Below are 27,860 nucleotides of genomic sequence, written 5' to 3'. Positions count from 1 at the left end.
AAGTGCTGTGTTTAATTTGGAAGGCAGGTGCTCCATATGCAGCACATTGGGAAGACAGAATTATACTAACTTTGACCTTACCAGATATGGCTCTGCTACAACACTAAGATCAAACTGAAAATTCACATTATCAATAAAAGAAGGATACTGTAGACATCTAAATGAGCTGCAGTCAAACACATGTATATAAAAATGGGCAGGTCAGCTTTGCAGAACTTACCAACTGTTACAATCTCACAAACAGTCTCACACAAACCCAGATGAGTATCAAGCCAGTTCCACAGTGGAAAGACCCACTCTTTGTCTGAATCTTGTGATTCTTTGACTGTTACCATCTTGAGGTACATCCCCGCCCCATAGCCTTCTCCATCATGGCCTATGACCACTTTTTGCAAATGACTCAGAGAAACAGCTTCCACCAAAAATGAATCCACCTGCAAAACAGGGAAATACTTAATAAAACAAAATTTTGACATGAACTTTGGGGAAAATATAGGCCTGAATTCATCTGAGAATTCAAAATTTTATAGTCTGATTCTTTGCAAAGTTTAACATAGCATGTCCCTGCTGAATCGAAGAAAGCACACACTGATTAGAAGTAACATTTAATCCTATATTCATCATTAATAATGCATTTTAATTTCATTTGATGTTTGGCCAATATATATCACTGCATCAATCATTTCATATTACATTAAAATCTATATACCTCAATTTTCTGACAATCAGTTATGATAAGATTTTGGTTCTAATGAAATTTCTATCTTTCAGGTATCTAGTTTCTAAAGCTTATCATACAAGGTAAGCTTTAGATATATATTAATATAAAATATAAATTAATATAAGAGAAGCTAGATATATATTAATAGTTCTAAACCAAAGTTAGAAATTCAAAGAGTGTTTTTACTCAAAGATAGCTTTATAATTATTCTCCAGTAGTCAGAAAACCTGACTTTTTGCTTTCCTTACAAAGCAAAAATAATTGTGGAGCAAATTGAGTAGAGTAAGGGAGGAAGTTAATATGAAATTGAAGAGTAAAAGATGAGAGATGGGAAGTGAACCAGAATGGAGAAGGCAAAGAAAGACACAAGAGAAGTAAACAGAAGTGGCAGTAGATGAGAAAAGGGACCAGAAAAACAAGATAAGTAAAAATGAGAAATACAAAGAAAGAAATTTTATGCCTCACTACATTTTTGTACAAAAGTCAGATGTTCTGTATAAGGCCCAGCCAGGGGCCAGATGGATGTCACAGTAACTGCTAAAGGTTAGAAAGTTATGAACAACTGGGGTTTGACAGCAATATCTAGGAATATAATTAACACCATGATTCATATAAAAGAATTCAGTAATAGGAACTAACTAAACTGGATGTCAAAACAATTTAAAAACCAAGATATTAGAAAGCTCATCTCTAAAGAAATACAGTGGTTGCCAAAGTCCTATGTGTTGTCCCTATTACTTTTTAAATAAAATATTGGAGAAGCATTTTTTTTGCTACTAATATTGAAAGTACTTTCATATAACAAAAGGATTTTTTTTCTACTAATAGTCAGAACCCAGCAGCAGATTTTGAGCAAAAATCATTAACTTCATTAATTAAGGTATTTTAGGAAATAAATCCATGTATGAACATAAAATAATTACAACATAGTACTGTCTTCTGTATATAGGCATGGTTCTGAGACATACACAGAAATGAAATTTAAAAATTTTCTCAGTTCATTACTGACTCCATTTTCACGTGAACAAGTGCTGTGGTAATAATCAAATAAAATTATTTCACAGAAAGCTAAGCTTCTCCTTGACAATGGACACTTTTGCATGTGTTTTTTCAAACATTCTTGTTCAGCGAGTGAAAGTCTAATTCCCAAGAGAATTTTATTTATAGGGATTATCTGGAAACACTGGCTTTATATGCATTCTTTTTCTAAGTGGAACTTTTGTTTCTTGCCTAAACTTACTGATATTGAGTTGGTGTTTCAAAGTGGAATTGTGGTTTCAGAAAAATCATAGACTGTAAAAGTCTCATGGAAATTTCTCTAATTAATTTTTCACTGATTGTTCAATTTTTTACTCCCTGCTCTGTCTTAAATTTGGAACAGATGAAGTCAGAAGCATGATCACAGAAGGTTCTCCCCTCTAATCTGCTTTGTATCACTCATGTGAAGCCTTTATTGCCACGTGGGTATGTTCTTGTACAGGAAATGAATAACACTGGCATTGGTCTACTGTGAATATCTGGAAGAGAAATTCTGTGAATGTTTTCAAATTCTTGCCTATCTAGCCAGATGTATTCTGGGTAGGCTTTAAGCTATATTTAATGCAGTGCTGACCCCTGCACATATAAGACTGAATTATGGTGCCATTACCTTATTTCTTTGAAATTTTCTTCCTTTCATTAGAGATGTATCAAGTTTCCTCACACCTGTGTCCCCTCTTTTGCCATAGAGGGTGATATAAACATTTGCAAAAGTCCCTGCTCCCCAGCGGTCACCAATATGTACAGAAACAACATACTTATAGACTGTACAAAAAGAAAAGAAAAAGTTTAGTTAAATCTGATTAAGTACAAGCTGTACTTAAATAAACTGCAACACAGAATATTTAGTAAGACTATAGGGTTTTTTTTAATTTCTGCAGCAACAAAAAAAATCTGCTACAAAATGAATGAAATAATCAGGTTACTCTTTATGAATCTGATCTCTTCATGCTGAGCTCAATGAAGACTTTCCATTCATTTTCTTATAAATTTGAACAAAATTGGACTAGGACAATTTAGACTTATGCATCTAGGCAAATTCTGCCCAACCCTGTTTTATTGTGCATGATCTGGAAAGTAAGAACTAACTGATTTGAGTTAGTTCAGGAACAAAACTAAATACTAATTAAAAACTGAATTATCTTTGAAATAGATAATAATTAACACAGCTCAAAGAATAAGAATGAGGTTATGAAAATTTAAATAACAAACAGATGCAACATAGCCTCTGGATGCATGACATGACATACAAGTATAAAAATGTACAAAATGCACTTCCTAACTGAAAGAAGGAAACTATAAATTCTGTGCCTTTATATTGATCCTGTATGAATGAATTTCTACAATCAGATCAGATTTTCTTCCAAGGAAGATCATTTAATTGCATATAGATTCAAGCTCGTACAAAAAGAATAACCAAAACTTTTCAAATGTGTTTTTAATGTACAGTTCTGCAGAATTAGCATTTAACTAATGTAACACTATACTTTCTTTTAAGGTCATGAATAGGTTTGAGTATCCATGGATCTGAACTTCTGGAACTTTAGTTTAGCAAAGTAGTCGTGTCTCTAATTACTTTTATCTCAATGTGTAACAGCTAGCTTTTCTGAACAAATGCAGGACTTCTGTAAGTCTTCACATTTCAAGGACATCTCTGAGAACTCACAACATAGCAAAAAAGTAGTCCTTAGGGTAAAAACCCCAACCTTTCTGTGCAATAAGGCTTACTTCTGATACTTGCATCAGCAAGTAAAGCTTTTGTAAGCTTTCTATACTATTCTATAGTAACTCTAGAACAACTCATTTCTATGGCTTTGAATGTGTTCATTTCCCTAAAAGGTCCAATTGTATTGTTCATTTTTTTTCTCATTAAAATCATTCAGAAGACTTAGCAACTGTAAAATCCAATACGCAACTTAACTGGAAAATGAAAATATAATTTTCAGCATTCTTGCAGTGCATATGTGAAGACAGGTGCAACAGAGCCACTGAAGATATCAAATCCAGACAAAGCACTATATATATCTGCAGCACTGAATTTTTTTCAAGCCGTTAATTTACAGTGTTTATGTCTTCTTGGTGCTTTTACCTGGTAAAGTTTTCTGGTCCTCAGTGAATGCAGGGAATTCTTTTACCAGCTCCTTATCCCCCCTCTCTAGAGTGAGCCAGCAGTTGCACTCAAAGTTCAGTTCTTGTTTCATATGCAGCTCTTGTAAGTGAAAAGACTTCAGATGCCAGCCCTTAAAGCCTGGCACATCATCACAGCTGACTCGAATCTTGTATACTTCTCCCAGATCTCCAGTCTCAACCTGCACCAAATAGCATGAGGAAGAGGGTACTGTCAAGGCTGGTTCACTTAGAAAGATTTTCCCCAATCCCAGTGTAGAATTTCTAAACTTAACAGTAAATGAAGGAAAAGTTGAGTTTGAGGCTGGGATAAGTGTATGATGGAATCAATCCTTTTTATTTCATGGTATAATTGTGGGTGAAATGATCTCCTTTATTAGTATTGTAAGCATGATACTCTGTAAGCATACATACTGTAAAAACATGATAACTTAGGAGTGAGTCACAGTTAAAATTAGGATGATCTATGCATTTAAGCTATTTAGACAAAAGGTAACACAAAGTTGTGACCCTACTGGAGAAAGAGAGCATTATCTTACAATTAAAAATTCTAATATCAGCAGCCAAGTGAGGTATTAATTTAAAGATGATTACTGTGAGCCTGGAATTGCAGAATTGTTTAGGTTAGAGAAAACCTTTAGATCATCAAGTCCAACCATTAACACAGCACTGCCAATTCCACCAGTAAACCATGTCCCTGAGTGCCACATCAGCATGTTGGTAAATACTCCAGGATGGTTACTCAACCACTGCCCTGGTCAGCCTGTCCCAGTGCTTGGCAACCCTACTGGTGAAGAAGTTTTACTAAATTCTCATTTGCTAAATGGTTTTGTCTAGAACATAAAACTACTTTATAACCAATTCTTCATTAAAGGAAAGGGATATTTCTGAAAAAAATAAATCATTTATGTTACAGAAATAGCTGTGTAGCATGACACAGTCCTGTTCCCATACTACACGTGGAAATTCAGAAATTGGTTGCTGATTGTGGATAATTATTTGCATGACATTAACCACTGCATGATAACTCTTCTGAACAACAGGAAGTAATGCGGCAGCCATGCACTGGGCAGCTATAAGAAAGACAGGATGGAAAGTGATTTTGAGTGAAACAACTGAGAACTAGTAATTTTTAAAAGCATTTTTTTATGAAGTATCAAAATACTTAATACCAAAAAAAAATGTTGCCAGTGGCTTTGTTTTTCTCTCATATTGCTGATTTTTTCCCCCTCTATCAGTCACAGCTTAAGATTTGGTGTCTTTCCACTGAATAAATCCATTGTACACCCTATAGCATCACAATAATAAACTGAAATTAGCTTTACACAATCATGCCCTAGCTCTGACAGCACTACCAGCAGATTGGCTCCTAAGACAGAGCACAGACCTAACAGATCAATTTATTTTGCTTCTCAGTAGAGCTCTGAACGTGACAGCCCCTCACTGCTGACCTCGCTTGCTTAAAGCTAGTTCATGCACAGGGAACACAAGCATGTAGGGGAGTATCAGCTACCTCATTCTAATTAGAGGGGTACTAAAAAATGTGCTTTTTTCATTTTGAGAGAGCTGGACATCATTTTTAGTAACTGGTATGCAAATAAAGAAATAGTAAAATATCAGAGTATGAAGAGGAATAATTAATTGAAAATAAAGCTACCTGTCCAAACCATTTTACAGGAATTTTATGACCAGTTTATGATGCAGAACTTATAAAAAGAGGCCTTTGGTAGGAAGGAATTGCACTTGATGGATTAAAAGATCCCTTCTGGTCTGAATTTCTTGAGGTAAGTATTATAAATGGTTGCCATTCCACTCCTACACAATTTCATGACTCAGGGCATTGTTTAGGGAGCAGGGAAGAACTCCTTTCCATTGCCTATATAAAAGCCCTGGGCTGCTCAGAACCTCTCAGCTCCTGAGCTGTGACTGCACAGTACCCAAAAAGGCCACCCAGCAGTAGTTACACACCAGGAAAGAGGGCACCAGACTTGTCCTCTCTCTAAGCCTAGCCTGCCCTGCCTGTCTCTGTGCCATCGTGCTGACAGAGATCAAAGGTGTCCCTGACTCAGTCCCCATTCCTGCACCGGGAAAAGGGAAATGAGTGGGCAGTTTTGCATCAAGATTTTTCACTCATGCTGTGTATGTTGCAAAGGATATAATTAGCTATGTATCATTAGCTGTGGTGGACTAAGTGGATTAATTCTTGCAAAATATGCATTCCACCTTATTAAACTTAACAGGAATTATTTGGGTTCATTGAGAGGAGAGTGCACAGGTTCTTCACCCATCTAAACTACAGTTCTTTTCCAGACAACAAAGTCACTGCTTCTTCTCTTTCAGAACCAGACTACCGACTTTTAAATTATTGCCTGCAGATTTTTTTTCTCATGCAGGGATCCCATGACTGTATCACACAGCTACTCTAAATACTGTGAACAATTTATTCCATAAAGCTCTGTTTGGGAGTTGCAAAAGTACAGAACTTGGTTATTTTTATGTGACAGGGCAAGCTGTAACTCACATTTTACTTTGTCTTCTGCTACCCTAATTTGCAATTCACTACGATTCTAAGTTGACATAAATACATGTGGTATAATCCTTGTGGTAGGAAATGCACAGAGGAGATTTATAGGAAAATAATTCCAGAATACAGGACAGAGTATTTAGAAGCCACAATTGTTCTGTTTCTAGAATCACAATCTCAATTAATTCCCTGACTGCCATTGAACCAGCAAGTACTAATAATCATACTGTTTATGATCCATGGAATTAAACACCAGCTATTTTCAAATGAGTATATTAGATAGTTCCCCTTTTTTCATGGATTTGTGTTTTCACTTACAGCTGTGGCCAGCATTAGCCTTTTTGTTCAGCTCCATCATTGTACCCAGCACTGCCATTACATCATTCTTGCAATCTTTGTCTGACCAGTTTGGTACAAGCAGTTTTCCTTTGGAATATGATATTCTATCTTGGGTACCAAAATTGTCTGTTCCCTCCACCAATGTCTATTAATGGATGCAACATGAACTTTGAAGCAGAGGCAGACATATAATCCATCACAAAGCATATATCCAGTGAATGTCCTGGTTTTGAATATTTGCAAGAGGATACTTTACCTCATTCATTATTATAATTTTCTAATTAATTTTTTCCCATTTATTTCTTCTGAATAGCTTTTTCTAATATTCAGAACATGAAATCTTAGCTGAGTTGGTGTGATTTGTCACATACTAAAAAACACAGTATGTTTTCCATTACGTGACTGAATCTCTAAGAGTGAGGCTCTTAAAACTAGGAGGAGACACTGGGTTTCTTAAGATCTCAAAGACTGGTGATACAGATGATTAGAAAATTGCATAACATTTTAAATCTTTTCCTCTTCAACTCACACAGGGCTTCTCAAAGACATCATGCCTAGGGTAATGAAAGCCTTGTATATTTTACTGTTTGGGTGCATATTCAAATGTAATTCCTTTTCATTATTTTCTCTGTTAAAACAAAAAAAAAAAAACCCAAACAAATCACACACACCCACCCCACCCATAAATTATTCTAGTTAATAGGGTTTCATCAAACCTATTAAAATTCAATTGGACAGCCATCTGTCCTAAACTCCAGAAATCCTTCTGCTTGTTGCTTGGAGCATCATCTCATACTGTGGAATTGGATTATTGTATTATGTGATTGGAAACTTTCTGTCACCTTTTTAATCCTTAACACAAAATACATTCAGAATTTATTGTGTATTTACCAACAGTCCTACTTGAAGAGCACTATTGCTCATTTTGTACAGCCCGTGTTAGTGCTTTGGACAACAGTTTTATGCATCCTAATCTCACACCCTGTCCCATATATTTTAAGATTCTCTGGAGAAAAGAATGTGCACAATACAGTAGGACCTTCCAAAGACACACTCTGGCAAGCTTACTCTGCTAGCAACCAGGAAACAGAGATGACTGTGAGAAAGATCTATATACTTTACAAATCTATTCATTCCATCTGAGATCAATGATTGATTCCAATCATCACCAGATTACCAAGGAAAAACATTCCACCAATTCACTGGTTTCTTGCCATGCTGCCTTCAGCACTACTAGTCCTGTCAGATTTCATAACATTGATGCATTCGCCTATTTTTTGATTTATTTTTTAAAGCTCAGGTGTTCTAATTAAGTTCTTTCTTTTTAAGCAGCTCAACTACCATACTGCACATTTCTGAGACTACTAGAACCCAAGTGTACCTAAGAGCATGCTTCTATTTGCTCTCTTTTAATTTATTCTTTATGCTTGCTATGTGCAATTAAACTACACCTGTTCTTTCATAGGAGTTGATTTGGCATATTTGGGATGGAATAATCATTCTGAATATGATACATATCTGTGCATATATTTGTGTGAGAACACCTGGAAAATCAGGAATTTACATGCCTTTCTGTCCTCAATGTGCAATAAATGTATCTCTGAGATCAAAATTAAGCTTACTGTTTGAAAACTATGTGAGCTGCTTATAGCACATAACCAGTTGTTCTTTTTACTGCGCTATATTATTAAGGATGTTTGTCTAGGACCAGGATCTTGAGGGAAGGTTAAAAGTTCATTTATTCAGGCTTTTTGGAAAGCTGAAGTCACAGCTTGTCCTCATTGTGATATCACGTTCATGCCTCCAGCCTGCTGCTACAGTGAGAAAACATAAGCAAAGTCTTCTTATTCTTCTGCATAGTCTTAGCAAGAACAAAGAAAGGGAAAGCAAAATGAAACTGGGTTTATTGGCTCAAGCACCTAAAGAGGTGTGAGGGTGTTTATGGAGATACCTGTGAATCCCCAAATGCCTCTTTATACCAGAGCTGCTATTCTGTAAGCTGCACTGTAAGCAATGCAGCAAAGAGATAAAACACCATGCACAGTAAATAATGCTCAAATAGTACAAACTTCTTCATACGAAGCAATAAAAACAAGGACACAAATAGCTGTGGGGAGAACACAAGCACTAACCCAATGTCTATCCAAAGTATGAACATGCTGTCATATATTACAAAGGTTCTATTATCATTAAACGGCAAGGATTCCATATTGCTAGGGTTTTGCACCTCCTTGATGTTTCTTGTAGGCAGCTCCTCAAGGCACTGACTCTCCCTGCCCTCACAGCAGCCAACTGACTCCAGTTCCCCCCTCAGCCAACCAATCCACTCTTTTATAACACTCCTCTGATTGGCTACAGATGTGGCCTGTTAAAATCAGGCCTGTCCTAATCCTTAATAATTGGCTCAGCCCCAACTCTTTGGGGGTAAGATTACTTTCTATACTGCCTTTATTTACTTATGTTCTGTCCCCTTACATGAACAAGCATTCAGAAAGCTGCTAGGGTGGAAGGCTACAACACATAGTGGTACTGTGTACCAAGGGTAGTAGATTATGAGGGACAACCACAACTGACACACAGAAATACAAATTTCTCCTGGTGTGATACCTAATCATTGAAATTAGGCAGCCTTAACAAGGAATACGCGCCACTTGGGAAATTACCAACATGCTGGATGTAGCAGCATCGCTGCTTAATGCAATGGTGCTTGCCAAAATTCAGTCAGCTGGTGCTCCTGCTCCACAGATAGATTCTGCCTCTACTGATCTCTTCAGTTTATGCTCATGGAATAGGATAGGAAGCTTGTTTTGTTGCTCAGTGTGTTTCCCGTGTGTTTCCTGATAAGCAGCTGCTTCCTTGTCCTTAAGAAATACCATTTATCTTTTCATTTACTCCCCATAAAGTTCCTAAATTGCTTTAGCTTGTTATTTAAACTAAAAATTCAGCCTGGATCAGGTCATTACAATGAGTCTTTGACATAATTTTCTAAATGTAGTTTTGCCATTGTTTTCAGAATGTTTATTGCAGCCATTGAAAAGTCTTTCTGAGCTATATAAAACTGCCTCAAATTGCAAGCTATTTCTCCCATCTTGCTGGCTAGAAGCTGTACTTCACGACAATCAACAGAATTTGCAATGACCTAGCCTAGAAAGCCAGGACAGAATTGAAGATTTAAAAGATTCTCTTCAGATGAATCCTCTAAAATTATCAGCATGTGTGTCAGGCATGTGGGCGGTCAGGATGGTGGTAGGGTTGATTTTAATACTGGCCATCTATAAGCTATTGCTTCAGAGTTCACCACACTTTGATATGCATGAATGCATTCTCCAGTGATTTGTGATTATCCAGAAAAATCCTCTGCCTGCTGACCCGAGAGACAGAACAATCCTGTGGAGAGTGGATACTACTTTACAACGATGGAAATGAATGAAAGAAAAGCCCACTTATATCCCCTGGGAGTCCTGCCCAATCCTTCATCTTCTGCATTCACAAATAATTGTATATTGCCTTTTGTGTGAACTTCAACTCAGGAATCTTTAGGGATTCAGAAAAAATGCAAGATGAGCTGGTGAATGCAATAAAATACACACAAGAGTCCATGGTGCTGGCTGCAGTAGAACAGGACTAGCAGGAGGAGATGACCCAAGACCTATACTTATGTCATTCCATCTTTGTAAATAATTACATCATTTTTTAGCAGACAAATCAACTGTATATATATAATGCTAGTTATGTAAACCCCCCCCCACACACACATCTATACATATATCTATAACCATATTGATAGCTATATATCTATATATATGTATCCTAGAGGGCAATGTCATGATAAGTTCTATGTAGAACTGTATATTTCTGACTTACAATGAATTCATCAGTGGCTCTGGGGAGAAAGCACACATATCCTGGGGTTTGTGGAGAAAGCAGAAGCTCATCACTTTTGCCCTTTGAGCCATAAATCACAAAGGTCCTTTTACACTCCTGTGGCTCTGGGGAATCTCCATCTGTTTTAACCTGCACTCTCCACCGTTGTGCTAAAACAGGAAAAACATTTTTAGCATCAATCTACGAATTAAACATTTTTAGGATCAATGGTAGAGAGCAATGGATGCCTTTGAAGAGTTATAGATTACCACAAGTTTACATCCCATTCACTAAATTAAAAAAATTACTAATTAATAATTAATTTTTTTAAACCCCTTGAAGATAATTATAGCTCAGACTTGATAAACATAAGACAATTGTTGAAGTGGGTATGAAAACAGTAATTAATACCTAGGAAGCAGAAAAAAGGCACTTTGCTTAAGGGTGTTTTTTGCATTCTTTGTATCAAAATAGTTACTTTAATTTCAGTAATAATTTTAATACATTTCAGTTCTTAGAATGTTCTTATGTAACATGAAAAGAATATTAACATTTTGAAAGACTTGTACATGATACATTTGTAAGACCTGCTGGCTAACACATAACTAGCTAAACAATGAAACTTCAACTTTTTTTCAGATTTTTCTAACTTAATTTGTCATGTTCGGTATGCTCATTTGTCAGATCAGATCACTCATCAGGGTTGAATACAAAATTCAGGAAATTTTGAAGAGATTAATTCTTTATTTTTGAGAAGATTTATTCTGACCTTATGGCTTTCACCTTTTAGAGGTTGTTTTTGGTAAGTCATCTGCACTCATAACAGTGTTAGAAGTCCAGTATGCAACTGGGAAGCTGTTTCAGGTGTGGGAAAAATACAGTGTCTTACATGGATAGTGTAGTATAGGAAGCTACTTAAGTGCTTGAAGGTAAATCATCCTCTATTTTCAAAGGAATTATTTGTTGAAAAGACACTTGATCCTGCATGGCAAGAGGAACTCAACTGTGGAAGCAAAATAAAAGCTTTTGTTTAGATGTGGCCAATACTGTGATAATAATTTGCTAATGGGACTGATATAAAGAGAACTATTTTGTGATTTTGTGTAAGCCCCCAATACAATATACTGATAAAATGAATTTTAGAATAATTTCATTCAAAAATAAATCAGATGTGTCTTTTTCTTACAGAACTGTGTGCTTTTTTCCTACCTTTTGTTTTCCTCTGCCTGCTTAAAGATGGAGACTAGATGAAAACCTGGTCTGGTTTCCTTGATTTATAATTTTCCTCTTTTTTCTTATTGTTTTTTCAGCTAATTCTGTTTTGGTTTTATTTTCTCTTGTTATAGAACCTGTTTCTGCCTTACATCTGTCTGTTCCCTGACTCTTCTGGGCTCAGCTAGAAAACAGCAGGCAAATACTCATCTCACAGCCAGTCTTCTGAGTAACACACTAGCTGAAAGAATCCCTCCATCTGACCTCTTATTTTAAGGTCATTTCCAGCAATGAGTCAGATGTAGTGTGTGGAAGATCCACACTTTGCCTAATGAGGAACTTTTGCTGTTTGAGATATGTGCCAGCTTTGAATTTTATCTCCCTGTGCCAGGTCGGCATGTGGTACTCTTCAGGGTGTCACACTTGGTGAAGTCAAGCATTGTTTGAGCTTTTGCTGCTCCTGAGCACTCCAAGGGTTTATGAGGAGCTTCACATTTTTACAAAGACTCCCAACATAGCCCTGAATCTCTTATCCTGTCCAAGCATGCTCCATTTTGAAGTCTGTCCCAGGAACACAGCAGAGAGGAAATTAAGATAATTTTGCAGTTCTGTATTTCCCAAGTGGAGTTGGTTTTTTTTTTTTCTCTTTGTAATATCCTTCTGCTCCAGGAGAGAGCAAGCCCTAAGTTAAGAGAAATCAGAAATACATAACTGGCTGTTCCTTCCTCAAAGTGGCAGCATGTTCAGAGAAGGTATTTCAGGCAAAGTGATTTATTTTAATTAACATCCATGATTGTGTTGTTAATTATTATTTCAGTAGGAAGGCTATGACACCAGTTGGGAGTTTTCCAGGGAATAAATCAATGGTTACAGATTTAAGGCCTCTTAGTGTCTGTGATTCTTTATTCTCCTACACTTACTTTTAATGCTTCTACAGTTTATTAAATGAACTAACACTGACTGACTGCATTTTCTCTCAGTTCAACAAATTCATTTAACCTGCTCATGCCAGAGGAATAAAAAAATCCTTTGTATAATATTCTTTTCACTCAGACATCTACTCGGTGAGGATTGCTACATGAGACAGAAGACTGATGCTAAGTATTTACTGTGTTCAGTGATTTCTATACCCCTCCAGGAGTGAAGGTGTAGAAGTGAGATAGCTGGGCTTCAATAGGTCATTTTTCTGTGTTTCATCTGTGTGGCCACATTAAAAAAGACTTTTCCCCTGATATCACTGACCTGTGTTAACTTCCTTTCAGAGTGATTAGTGTGTTCATGTGTTATTGTAGTTCTACTGCTTACGTGTGAAGCTAGAGCCATTTACTTTGAGACACCAATGTAGAAAGCACTAAAATGAATAGCAAGGGAAAAACCAGAATTCTGTGGGAAAAAGTGTCTCAGAATTCTCTGTTTACTATAAGGATATAACCAAGAATCTGATTCACATTACAGAGATTTATCCAGAGATATGTTAGAATAAGGGATCATTTCTTGACTTTCAGAAATTAAATGGGGATCAGTATAACAATTTCCTCCCATAAATTCCTTTAACCACATGTCTGGAACCTGAAAGTTCCTTCAGTAAAACCATGGAAATGAAACCTACAATGATTTCTGTACAGAGAAATGTGGGCATGGCAAAACCCAAAGTCAACTTTTCATCATATAATTCAGAAAGCTGAAAAAGGAAGGTTTATTTTCTGTGTTTTTTTAAAATATGAGCCATTTATGTATTTTTTAAGGATTTCCAAAACTGTTTTTACAATACACTATTTCAGAAGTTTTTCACTCTGGTGTTTTTGGTCTTAAGACCTAGAATGACATTCACACTTTGCAAGACATAGGAGTTGGTTGCTTATTTCCTGAAGATTGTAGAAATTTGTGTTTCCTTGAGGCAGAGCAGTCAGTCTGCTTAATTCTTTTTCTTAGGGATTTCTGCCTCCATCTGGCAATGGAAACACGCTGTTGCTGCTTTTTAGAAGCAGGTCCATTCCCTTTTAAATTTGGGAATCCTGTGATAATTCTTAGTCCATTATCGAGTACTTGCAAGGAAGGTGATAATTCCAAAACAAAATTAATCACAGCAGAACTTACTGAATATTTTCTCTTTTGATATGAATTTTCTATATGCCTTAATACCAAAAACCTTGCACAACAGAAGAGCCAGCTGAGAAATATCTATTAACCAAACTTTGCTACTGAACCACACTTTATTTACCACCCACAATAACCCACAAAACCTCAGGACACCCTACAGGCATCACATTACAGGAAGCCAGCTCCTTTCAGCTGACTGCAGAGAGGATTTCATTGGAACATACTGTGTCTTGTCTCCCTGCTTTGAGAGAAAATTCTTTCCTATGTGCTATTACAATAGGTCATCTATTTTGAGGCACAAAAGGAAAATAAATAGAGAAAACAGAAGGAAAAAGTAGTAAAATACCCCTACCATGTAGGAAACTTTTAAGAGAGTAACAGAAAGTCTCATTCAAATCAACTTCAAATCCTTCAAATCAACTTCATTTGAGAGCTGAGAGCTTCTATCTGCTTTCTCCACTAGGAAAATACACTTTCTCTATTTATCTTGCATCAAATATACAAGGAGGAATCAGAGGCATACAAATAAATCTATTCCTATGCCTGATTTGCCAGAGCCTCTCTGTATTGTATAAATGTACTAAGGTTACTGAGAAAACTTGATAGGGGCAGATTGCATTTTGGCAGAATCCATAACCAGCAGCAGCAGTCACAGGGATCTGGGATTTATGCTTCATTAGAGCCTGGCTGAAAAAGGACAGAGAGCCCTCAAGTAACCTGCCTAGCAATGGTGACTTTCAAAGTTCCCTCTTTGGCTAGGTGGCTGAACTAGCCTTATACAAAGTGAATGAGATTTCTGACCTTCAGAGTGACTTATAAAGTAATTTGTTCTGTATCTGGTGCTTTAAACTTGACCTAAGCACATTGATCTTACCCTGAAAATCAGCGAACACTGAACTATGCCAATCAGATTTTTATGACTTTCCCTGAAGCCCATTTTTAGAGTGCAGCTCATACAGAATATTGCCACATGAGTGCCTAAAACACTGGCTCCCTAACATCAGAACTTCCACGTGCCTCTTATTCAGTAAATATCTGTTACATGGAAAGTGTTCACCCCCACTCTGAAGGGGACTGTTTATCAGTATTCTACCATGTAGAATAGTGATAAACAGGTGCTGGGAGAATCTAAGGGAATTATTTTTTCTCCCAGGACTCTGCATCTCTGGAATGTTCTCTTATCAGCTCTGACATTGGCACTGAGTCATGATAGAATGACACAGAACTGACTACAGGATATCTTTCCAAACCTCTTGTGATGGTTCCCTCCTACAAAGCTCAATCATGGAACGTCTACGAGATCACTGATACAACAACACAAATTAAACTGTGAAAAATCAGTCCCAACCACCATCTTTTTCTCATAAAGTATAAAAGTCCAATCTCTAACCTATCTCAGTTCCTCACAGGAATGAGCCCATGGGCAAAACAAAGATGGCTGAAGAGCAGCTCAAGCTAAGCTGTCGTATAGCTAACTGACAGATAAGTTCCTAAAAATGTTCTTCTCTTTTATAACCTCTTTTTTCAGAAGCTCTGATCTCAACGGTCTCTGGGTCCTCCTGGACATCTTGGCAGTGTGACATTTCAAAAGCTAGTTAAGAATAAACCACTCCTTTCTCCTCATAATCAATATATTGAGTCTGATCACTTTGGACGCTCACAGGCAATGAGCAGTCTGTGCATCTGTGCCTGCTTACTATAACATAATGAAGAATGAAACTGTGCTGGGAAAAATTTTGAACTGGTAGTAAAATACAGTCTATTTTCTGAACATAAGGTGAAACAGATATTATGGTTGTTTCTCAGAACTGTGCACTTAGCAGAATGCAGAATCCAATTCCAAGTCACTCGTGAAAATCAACTGTCTCTGTGAGAAAGTCTTTAGTTACCAGAGTTCATCACTCTCCTCTTGTCAAAGTCATGCTTTTGTGGAATAATAAAGCTGTTGGCTAAACTGTTTGATTGAATGCGAATGATTCAATTTTCACTGAAACCAGAACTAGATTGAGAGGCTAGGACTCATCCTACAGAAAGCAAGTCACTGTTTTCAGAGAAAAATAGAAACACTACTTTTTTTAGTTTAGTTGTTCCCATAAAATTCCCAGAGATATTGCACAGAATAGCCATTTACATTAAATGTTCATAAAAAACATGTGTGTCGGTCTGTTTCTCTTTTCTGGTTAGGAGGAAACACAGAGATGGTAACTAGTGCATTACAGGGTTGAGAATGTCTTTGTAGATATAGAAACAGAAAGCTGGGTGGGAAGTTTTTTATCGATGTCTTTTTATTAATTAAGCACATTTAGGCAAATGAATGCACATACTACATTTAGCTTCACTAGAGCATTTGGAGTTTAAGCTTGCATTATTTCTGGCTACTTTGGAATTTTGACCTGAAAATGTTTCCACTAACACTTCACAACACATTTTTCAACTTGCTGATGTTTGCTAGGGGACCTGTCCCCAAGTATTAAATGACAGTGACATTGGGGTAAACAAAAGAACACTTGAATCTCTTCTCAAAGGAATTCCTGGTTGATTTCAGAACAGAATAGTAGAAGTAGGAAGAAAACCAGAAATGGTTTCTGTGTTTTCTCAATTGCTTATAAAGGTCTAGTCCTTCCTGTAGAGTACTGCCAGCCAATTTGTCATGTTCTCTCACAGATGATATACAAGAAAACACACATACAAATGAGGTCATTTGCTCACATATTTCTTGCAATGCTGATTTAAATTCAAACAGCAAAAACTATAGTACAGAAAACAATGGTTGGAAAACAACTCTTACCTTTAAGAAATGTCTTCTTTGAACTGCCATGCTTTAAAATATGAGCAGGAAAAGTAATTGTGAGCTAGCTTTATTATCACTTTTTTTGAGTTATGGTCTAATCTGGAAGGGTTCTTTAGTAATAATTAGGCATTAAGCATATACTGTAGTGCTTTAGCAAATTTTCTTTAACAAAATACTTACTATTGGCAGTTAGCTCCCTCTCTGTTTTCCCATCATCTTGATATTCATCTAACCATCTTTCATTGCAAAAACAAAAATAATAAGATTAATAAAAACTATTAGTATAGTATATATCATCTGACCATTACCTTTGTCTCCAATAGTATTTTTTATACACCTTTTATCATGTTACACCTTGAAACTACTTCCAGGATCAAATTTTCTTTTATACCTTCAGCACAGTTGGCCTTATTCATATAAGAAGAATTTGGTTCAATTTGCTCCAGGCAAAGAAGAATTTTCATGGTAGCTGTATGAAGTGAGTAGTGGAGTACATTGTGTGAAATACTAATTATTTATTTGTTCAGAGACTCAGCTGTACATGTGAGAGAGTTATAAAACCTGCAGTGGTTAGTTATAGTTATTGTACTTAGAATTATATATAAAACCTTCAGGTCTGGAAGTTTCTAAAACTTTTGCAGATCTGCAGCAACAAACTGAACTTCAGTTCTTACTTTATTTTTCTTTTATGCTGATGAATTTAAGGAGCTTTTCTGCAATATCATTTCGCTGCAAACATGCATTCATACTCCTCTCAGTTGAACCCCCTTGTTCACATAATATTTCCAAATCTTCAACAACCTCACTTATTTAAAAATAAATAAATATGTGCACACTCTCAGCTTCTATTCTATTGTTGATGTTGTATTTGTTTAAACCGAAGATCCATAACACATTTAATTTCTTGTATGGAACCAAGTTCTATGAATAAATCTTTTATGCGTGAAGTCTAAACTCCACTGTATTTCAACTTTTTTGCAATAAATAGCTTGATTAACTTTTGAGACCTATCTCCTCATTCCATCCTAAGAAACAAAAGATCACTAGCAGTTTCTAAAAGTAGAAAGGCATTTTTGACAAAAACTGGACACAGGATTCAAGCTGCAGCCTCACCAGTGCTGAGTGCAGGGGGCAATCACGGCCTTGGTGTACACTACTGCTGATCCAAGCCAGGCTGCCACTGTCCATCTTGGCCACCTGGGCACACACTGGCTAGTGTTCAGCTGGCTGTTGACCAGCTCTTCCAGATCCTTTTCCACCAGACAGCTTCCCAGCCACTCATCCCCAGGTCTGTAGCACTGCATGGGACTGCTGTGACCCAATGCCTCTCCCTCACACCCTTGCGTGGATCCCTTCCAGCCCAGTAGACTTGTCAATGTCTGAGTGCTGCAGCAGGCCACTGACTCTTTCTGCTTGGATTGTGGGGCTCATTCTGCTTCCCACTCCTTCCTTCTAACTCAGGGGGCTGGCTACGAGGAGAACTGGTACTACTGTTGAAGACTGAGGGGAAGAAGGCATGAAGTGGTTCAATCTTTCCTTCATCCAGTGGGTATTTTCTCTACTTGGCTACCTCACCAACTGTGTCAGGGGGTTCTCTTCTATGGGCTCCAGGAACCTCCTAAACTCCTTCTCCTCTGCTGCATTGTATTTGTAGTCCCTCACAAGAACAACAGTTGGCAATTGTGAGACTTCTTGCAGCTGCTCGTATTAAATTTTGTCTGCCTCCTCCTCCTGGCTGGCTGGTCTGTAACAGACCCAGACCCTTCTGCCACAACACTGGCCTTGCTGGCCTTCCCCCTGATTCTTACCCATAAATGCCCAACTCTATCAGCACCATCACCAAGCTCTAGAAAATCAAAATACGCCCTAACATACAGGGCCGCCTCACCTCCTGTCCTTCCTTGCCTCTCCCTGCTGAAGGGTTTACAGTCATCCATGGCAGCACTGCAGTCATGTGCAAGTCATCCCAGCACGTTTCCAGGATGACAACTATGCCATTTCAGATCTTCACAAACAATACTTCTCAAAAGATTGAGAACTGAAAGCTTATTTAATTTCACATGGTTTCTATATAATCTATATTTAAAAAAAAAAATCAATGCACCTTTCCTCTTATGCAACATTTGGTTTGGCACTTCTCTGCATTAGGCTATTACTCCCTTCCATGCCAATATAGGAACATTTTCCTTGTCTTCAGCTGCAAAATTTTGCATCACTTGTATGTTGAAAAACTCCAGGGCATTGCTCAAACATATAGTTTGTGTGCACATACCTGCTCTAAAATTTTTTCATTAAGTTGCTGGCAGGTAACAAATTCTTTTTGTCCATGAATGACATACCTATTACAAGGAAATACAACCTCATGAGCTTCCTCTCCTTCTTTATGTTTGATGACAATCTTATCCAGGAACCATCCACTGCCTGTGTCGAAATGACAAAAGTTTATAATGTGAAATCATACTATTTTTTAAATAAATTTTAAGAAAAAAAGCCCAGATTATCTTTTTCTAGCAGAAACACAGATCATATTTAGACAGATCTCATCTAAATAAATAAGATATATTAACAGAATGAAAGCTTTATTATTTTTTGTGTCTCCTAAGAGATGCAATTCTTTTCTGCCTTTGCCTGTTTTAATTTTAAGAGGGGTGGGATTCTTGTCTTGGAGACAAATACATGCATACATCTCTGAACTGTCAACACCATTCACATCCCAGCCTACATCTTTTGATTATTCCCAGTAATCAAGCACAAGAATGTTGGTATACAAATCTGTTTATGCGCATAATCAAGATTTGTGTGAAAGCTGGAAATTTTTGTCCTCTGTGAGTGAACTTCTTATTGCCTATATAAAAGTATTAATTAACAAATCTTTAAAACTTATGTTCTTGTCGCAGACATCTTTTCATTAAAATCCTTTCATTAGGATTTTTCCTGCTGACAAGTTTCAGCAACAAGATGTAAACTATGGTTATTCGCTGCTGTGGAATGCAACAGGTCCATCTGAGATTGGCCCATCTTAGATGTTTATAATTAATGGCCAATCAAGGCCGAGCTATCTCAGACAGAGTCCGAGAGAGCTGCCTTTGTTATCATTCTTTTCTTTTCTATTCTTAGCTAGACTTCTGAGGAACCCTTTCCTTCTATTCTTTTTAGTATAGTTTTAATGTAATATATATATCATAAAATAATAAATCAAGCCTTCTGAACATGGAATCGACATTCTTGTCTCTTGCCTCATCCAAGAACCCCTGTGAACACTACCACATGTTCTCATGTGCAAATGGAGTGGGGCTGCCGTCTTGGAGGGGGTTTTTATGTCTTGGTGCCAGTAACTGGCAAAACTGAGGATCCAAGGATCCAGAGTCAGCAACCACAAAGACTGACTGCCTAAGGCCAGCTACTGGAGGCTGTATACATCCATCCTGTGCATATTTTTTTGGATTTGACATTGATGGACTGTTGTTCTGCTCAGCTGGAGAGGGTAACAGGGAAAGGCCGATTGTACTGTTTGTGTACGTGCTGAGTTCCTGCCTGTGTTGGTCTGCATGGCCAGCTGTGTGCACACATTAGTGTTTTAGAAATGTGTTTGTGTGCATGTCAGTGGGGAGCACACACTCAGCCTCGCTGCTATGAGACCAGCAGGAGTGGGGCTGTGCACTCTCACTTCTGCTGGGCTACTGAATTAATCTTTTCTCTAACTGCAGTAACCACTGGCACGTCCATGCTGATCTTTTAGATAACTTCCAATGACCATCCTAGTGACTGGTCTGGTTGTCCTGTAAAGCCCTTCTCAAATATCCTGTTCTCATTGTACCTGCACCACTCACAACTTGTCTTGGGGCCTTTTGCTGGTCAGAGTGACCCTGAGAAAAGTTGGAAATTCTCTTTTCCCAGCCCAGCACTCAAGGAAGGAGTCAGAACTCTTCAGTTCTTGGTCTCAAGGTTGTTTATTGTTCCCTATCTATAAAATATTTTCTCCTGTCCAGCTGAGGTCCATTCAGCAAGACAGTTCAGGCACTCTGCCTGCCCCCGGAGTGGTGTTATGTCTTAATACTAAAAATTACATGTAAAATATTTACAATTACTTTCCAATACCTATCACCTATGTTAGACAGTAAGCGTCTACTCTAAACCAATCTAAAAGTGCCAACATCACAGCAGAAGATGGAGGCCAAGAAGAAGAAGGAGAAAGGCTAGACACACCCAGATCCCTCCATCTTGCCCCTGAACCCCCATTCTAAAAAAACCCCAAAATCTACTTTTTCACTCCATGATAAATTCACTATCATTCTACTTAACTGTTGTAACTTGCAGATCTTCATCTAAGGTTGGTAACTTGCTCCATGGGTCATAATCAAAACCACAGGCACTTTGGGCTCCATGCCAGGGTCTCTGAGCTCCCTGGCAGGGATCCTGTCTGCTCAGGACAGCCAGAGGGTTGTCCTGGGTTCCAACAACAACTTGTCACATTGCTTATGAGGTTTCACCTGATTCATACCATTACCCAGCAGCACATTGCAGCAAAACATCATGCAGGATGTTTTGGTCAGAAACAACCATCCTATTCATCCTTATGCTTTGCCTCCTGGCTGCACCTGAGTCTGGAAGGCAGCAGTTTCTGTCACATAGAAAGGGCATCCCCAGGTAGTGCATGGAGCAAACTCTGCTCCCTAGGACAAAAGTCTTCACTTTTCTCATTCACAGTAGTAGCTGTGGGAGTACCTCTGTGCCCTAGAGCCTGGCAGACCCAAAGAAAACATATGTTCTAGGATCTTTTCAAGACAGACTCCAAATCAAGAATAAAGACCCTCTTGCCCTGTCACTCAGGCAAGTGATGAGAAAAAGGGGTACCCCACCTCTGAAGGAATCTTCCTTCTCCTTCTCAATCCCCAAAAGTTGAATCTCTCTGAGCCACCATCTTTTTCCAGCTCTCAACCCCTCAGCCACCTCAAGCTAGATTTATGTGGGGCTAATCTTGGATACAGTTCAAAAGATGTCTGTGAGATCTGTCTGTGCTGAGTACAATGAACAGCCTCCTGAATTACCAAGGCATACATTTTGTTACAGATAGAATTCAATCCATTGTCCTGTTTAGACTGTCCTTCAAACCCACACATTTGAACTCCAATGTCAAAAAACATCTTGAGATAGCTGAACTGGGTTACAGATTTGTAATGCTGATCCTGCTAATCTGTGCTGCCTGTTAAAGGAGGTATCAGGGAAGAGAGCATGGCAGGGTGCTGTGGGGAATGGAGGGAAGGTGGGCTCCATCACAGTGCCTTTTGTGTTATATCTTGGGTTTCTATAATGTGAAGCTTTCAGGTGTACAATCATCCATGTTGCTGAAGGCAGCAAACTCTATGGAACTACAGGAAACAAGATTACACACCATTCCAAGGCTGCACTTTCATGGCTATTTCTGTAATAGTCACAAGCCTGCTCAGAGCCTTTGGCAGTACAGACAGCAAGATGGGCGTTTCCTGGGGCAACTTCAGAACAGAGTAGGGTAGAAGAGCTTTTCTAATCTGTTATCAGTGAAGCCCTGAACTGCCTAAAATCCCTCTCTTCACTTAGCTTCTTTCTAGATATTAATCTGCAAGCATATTTGCATTATTTACATCTTTGGTGCTTTTAAATGCTTTCTTTGCATTCCAGGGAAATGCACACTTCTTCGAGGGCCTGTACCCAAAATTCATCTCATTACCAAATTCTTTCTTCTTTCCTCTAAAACCTACAAACTGAATGCAATGTCACTCACTGGAACAGCTCCCCATTGACTTTCACAGACTAAATGTATATTCAAATCTTCTACAATTGCCCAAAGCAGTGAGGACATTGTCTTATAGCTGCTCAAATTTTGTCATGTATTCAGTTGTCAGCTGCTGAATATCTTTAATTCCTTCCTGGATAGTTTTCACTGTTTGTCTAGTGGAAGATTGTCTTACCAGTGTGAGCCACACTTTTGAGAGTTTTCTACATGCAAATAAATAGTTCTTTCTTATAAATAACTGTGAAAACAGAGAGTAGAATAACACTATATGACATTAAACTCATGACCATTTTTCTGTCCATTACCACAGTTTTTCATCATCCCATCACAGTGACCAACCTGCAGGAAGACTTTTTATCACTGCAAGACCTTCTGTCACATTTTCTATGAAGGATGCAGCATAAACAAGTGCATTTGGTTTAAAAAGAACTTGAAAACAGACTGGTCTCTAGGAAATTAAATCCTACCTGGACCAGCTCCATCATGGCTAATCAGAACTTTCTCCAAGACACCCAGTGAAACAGCCTTTATGCAGAAAATATCCATCTGTAAAACCACACAAGGAAAATTATAAAGTTCTTAAACATAGCTATTGCTTTGACTCTAACATTATAGAAAAGCCTTTTTTTAATCTTTTGTTTGTTTGATTGATTGTTTTCAAAATGAATATAGTTGTTTTATATTCATCTTGGCCAAACAGAGAGGATCTCTCAAAATTTTCTAAGGTAAATAACACCTGAAAATTACTCCCCAAAGATAGCACTGATACCTTCGGCATGACACAATGATCATTTTCAATTACTTGTTGTAATTCAAAGTTCAATGTTGTGTCTACATTATATTTTCTAGCCCTATGTGCCTCACCAAGTTTGGAAAATATACTTAGGAATACAGATTTAGAACCTGATTCTAAAATCTAAAGTGATCTGTTCAGGACAACAAATATAATATTCTTACCTTTTTATTTATATGTGCAATACAAATAACTGAAATACCCAGATTCTAATATCTAAAGCTCTCAGTTGGTTGATCAAGCAGATAAAAATTAACCATATAATGCAATTAGGTAAGGAATTTTGAATAAGGAAAATGGTCAATGCTTGAATAAACCTTGTAAATAAAAGAATTTTTACATTTCTTGATGAAACAATTTTCTAGCCATAATTTATTCTTATTTATCAGAAGCACCATTGTTTTTACTTTACCTGTCCTTGTCGAAACTTAACATTATTATTCTTAGATCTATGGAGTTTCCTTTTGCCAGCATCTCCTCTTGTCCCAATGATGTTGATATAAACATTGGAATCTGTTTCAGCACCAAGTTTAGCCCCTGTGTATACATGGATCTCATACACCAACACTAAAAAGAGAAAAAACTTGAGATTATCGTTGCAGCTTGCACAAGATTTTAAAGTGTCCTCATCAAAATTTTGCCAGAAAACTCTGATTTTCGAGTTTGCAAGTAGCAACAGCTATCCATGAATTTGTCACTTCTAGGTTCAAATATTTTCATTCTCTTCACAAAAAATATGAAAACACCAAGCTTAAGAAAACCACATTATTCTGAGCACTGCTACGCATTGCTAGTTCACAAAGTCTTTCTTTGCAATTTATCTGGAGACCACCAAACTATATCGAGTCATCATCTGAAATAAAAGCTACTTTTCACTGGTACCAAAGCATTTTCAACCTCTAGATTTATGCAAAACAATTATCTGGGTTGTTAACCTTTGTTTCCTCTCAAAAGAGGAATAACAATCACAAATCCAAAGGGTTATAGATTTTCACCCCATGTACAAAGCTGGGCAAGAGATTAATAGCTCCCACACCTATAAAAAATGAACCTTGCTTTTGAAGGTTTCTACATGTGTCACTAGTGAATGATAGGACTTCCAAAAACAGCTCTCAGTTAAAATATATTTAAAACCTTCTAATGCCTTTCCTTACAGTCTAGACCAAAGTCTTACAAAAATTATATACATCTTCAAAGAATTCTGCAATATAATTTAGAATTACTGTATTAAGATGTTCTATGCCCCACTAATATTATTTTTATAACTATCCAGATGCGTAAATTTATTTTTAAAAAATTCTTTGCAGTCATCATATATTATTATGTTTCATTTCAGTTTTTCCCTCTCTGACTTAAAAAAAAATCCTGTTTACATTTTAATGGCAATTTTTCCATGCAGTGTTTTTATTCTAATCACAGCTGGCCATTTCTGCTGCTATGTGGTAGATCACATGGAAGATTACTGTTTCATTTATGTGTAATTTTAACAGCTCTTGGGAGTGAAGAAAGGTAATAGAAGTCCTAAAAAACACAATTAGTTCCTTTTAAGAAGGAACGAAGATGAAAACAGAATATAACAAAACAGAATATAACATGATATATAAAAGAGAATATATTTGTATAGATTTTATATGTGTATATATATATACACACATATATATAATCTACAGTTACAAGGTCGAGTATTGAAACTGGACAGTACTGTACAAAAACTAGTTAAAATACTGTTCCCCTTAAACCACCAGATAGCTACTAGAATCTTACATTTCCATACATTTTTTATTCACTGTGTCCCAAGTCAGCTTATAAAACTCAAACATCATGTTGTCCACATCACTGAAAAACAGCTACTCTGATTCCCAGATGAGAAACTAAACAAGTAGTAAAATAATACTACATATACTGGAGGGAGAAAAGTAGCACCACAAGTATTAAAAGATAGGAGAAATGTTATGGATAGATTCTATGCTCAATCAAAATAGTGTATTTCTTTTAATCTGTAAAATTATCCAAAAACACTGAGTCTCCAACTATTTATCACTATTACAACTGGGACTCTAAATAGAAGTGGTGTTTCTTGACCAATTTTATTATTTTCTGTTATTCCAAGCACACATTTCAGCTCTCACATCCATGCATTAATGTACCAACACTGCTTGTGAAATATAAATTATCTCAATAATACACACATATCTTCAAAAATTTGAAGAGCCTTGTAAAAACTAGTTTCAAGGTTTTTAACATTAAAAAATCATGATAAAAAAATTCTAGATATTAATAGCAAGTAGAAAAGATAAATTGACCTGATAATTAGCATAATTGAGCTATATATCCAAATTAAATTTTATATCATAACTGCTAATATAATCATAACTGGCCAAAGGGCAGAGAATAAGGGGTGGCAGCAAACTATGACAGAAAATGTGCAGGAAAGCAAAGAGCCACACTGATAATGAAGGGGGAAAATATTTAGGAGTGAGAAAGGACAGAGGTTACATTTAAAAAAACCCTTAAAATTATAATAATCTGTGACCAGAAATTTTAATAACAGGGCTGCACTACCCATGAAGCAAGACACTGCAGGGAGTAAAAAAAGGGACATATTGACTTGAAATCTCCTTCACATTCTTACCCTCTTACTTTCTTAATTTTGAAAATGCAAAGTATCTGTGGGAGGAAAGGGTACAGAGTGTTTATGTTATGACTGTTTACATAGAAAGACTAGTATTACTTACAACTACAAGTAATTTCCATGATCAAAAATAAAAAAATTAAGTAACTATAAGCAGAATTTTAAAGCATATTCAATGGAGTTTTCTAAAGAAACCATTTAACAATAAATGTTTATGAAAATGAAATACCAACAAGTCTTTTCATGGAAGGAGAAGAGAACAAGAGGTAATTATAACAAAACACAAAGATATTAACAGATAAATAAATTATACTGCATTTTGTAGCACTGTGCATCTCTGTGGTAACCAGAGAGACGATAACGATCTAATCATTAAATAGAGCTTTCCTTTGCTACCAGCCTAAATAAATCAGTCTGAAGTAGACAGCATGCACATCTTGAAATGTAAAAAACTGGGAAATACTTTCCATAGTTTCTTGTGTCTATACATCCCTCACCATCTGTAAAATGTTAAGTCTGACATTTATTTAAGATACAAAATCTGCATTATTTATACAGGAACCTTCTTAACAAAAAGTAAGAGTTTGTGCTCTAAATTTTTCTACAAATATAGGCTACTACAATACAGGCTATTGTATTAGGATAATAAAAGGAATGTTTATACCCCTTAACTTGAGTATATGTTACAATGCATTTCATGGGAATCACACAAAAATGAAGCAAGGAAAATAATTTCCAATGCACACATGCCTAATTAGAACATGGTGAACATGGCCACTATGGTGAAACACCTGCATATTCAACTAAACATTCACTAAATAGATAGTGGACATTAAGCCTTTTCTGTGCAAATGGAAACCTAGGCACAGACCAGCCTGGGAGGATTCAAATTGTTGAATTTTTATCAAGCAGTTCCTTTAGATTACAGAGCAGCTACAAAAGGTGCTAGTGCTAATGGCTCCTGAGCTAAAGATTGCTTAAAGAGAGAAAAAGAGGGATGGTGCCACTCTGTAACAGATAAAACCAGGTACACCACTTGTTTGATGGGACAATACAACCAAATCTGGAGAACAAACCTACCCATTGAATATACTGCTGAGACAAAAAGACTCACCATATATGATTTTTTTTCCATTTGCAGTTTTCTGTATATTGTTCACAAAACACACTTTGTTGTGTAGAGAGTAAAGTGAAATAATCCTAGATAATGTGTTCAGCCTCTGAGACTGGGCTTTCATTTCTTTTGAGTAACCAACCTATTCTAAGGCCCCCACTGCAGGCCCATCTGCAATGGAGACCTCCTTCACTGCAGGAAGAAAAAAGCCATCCCAAAACTCCGAAAAATAGAAATGTGCGGCCTGATCCCTTATTCCGTAGTAGAAATTTCATTTTACTATATGCTGATTCAGTGAAACTTCACCAGCTGTAAGCTGGGGTGACAAAACACTCAGAGAGAGGTAAACCTATAGGCAAAAAAAAAAAAAAGGCAAAAAAAGTTTAAAAATATTTCATAAAACCAGCCACTCAACAGAAGTCAGGAAACAGAATTTCAGCATTGAGAGGGACCTGTGAGACTCACATCTAGGCATCTGTCCATCCGTGGAGCACATCAAAGTAATAGAAGAAATGTCTTGGAAAACACAGTAACTTTGATAAAGGATATAAGAGGATTAATTAATGCAGAATAGCAGGGGGAAAAAAAATCTCAGCTAGAACTCAATAAAAAAGAAAATGACCTTTCAGAAAATAAGTGATTGAAATCTTCAAATTGCTCACAGGGTAAGCTTAGATAAGCTCTAGAAACCAAACAGAAAAATCTGCAACATGGATGCATGGATGAAACAGATGAAAAAGGGAAGGAAAGTGTTTTCAGACAGAGGTGAGGAGTTTCTGAAAGGCAGACTTTAAAGCAGCATAATAACTGTGCTAAAAAATGACAGAAGCAA

The 27,860-nt window shown here is 37.0% G+C and overlaps 1 protein-coding gene across 1 annotated transcript in view; it reads right to left on the bottom strand.

Moving 5' to 3' along the window:
- LOC118701877 (lipoxygenase homology domain-containing protein 1) overlaps positions 1-27,860 on the bottom strand; it is a 131,887-nt gene that overhangs the window by 64,500 nt on the left and 39,527 nt on the right. The window contains exons 12-20 of the mRNA XM_036406828.2: positions 23,695-23,849; positions 22,957-23,035; positions 19,056-19,137; positions 16,893-16,952; positions 16,714-16,736; positions 10,614-10,783; positions 3,849-4,068; positions 2,370-2,524; positions 221-434 (exon numbers count right to left, since the gene is read on the bottom strand). Of these exons, the coding sequence (XP_036262721.1) occupies positions 221-434; positions 2,370-2,524; positions 3,849-4,068; positions 10,614-10,783; positions 16,714-16,736; positions 16,893-16,952; positions 19,056-19,137; positions 22,957-23,035; positions 23,695-23,849 (1,158 nt within the window). The remainder of the gene's footprint in view (positions 1-220; positions 435-2,369; positions 2,525-3,848; positions 4,069-10,613; positions 10,784-16,713; positions 16,737-16,892; positions 16,953-19,055; positions 19,138-22,956; positions 23,036-23,694; positions 23,850-27,860) is intronic.

Source organism: Molothrus ater, chromosome 1, assembly GCF_012460135.2.
Source record: "Molothrus ater isolate BHLD 08-10-18 breed brown headed cowbird chromosome 1, BPBGC_Mater_1.1, whole genome shotgun sequence".
Taxonomy (NCBI): Eukaryota; Metazoa; Chordata; class Aves; order Passeriformes; family Icteridae; genus Molothrus; species Molothrus ater.
This window is presented reverse-complemented; position numbering and strand designations above follow the sequence as displayed.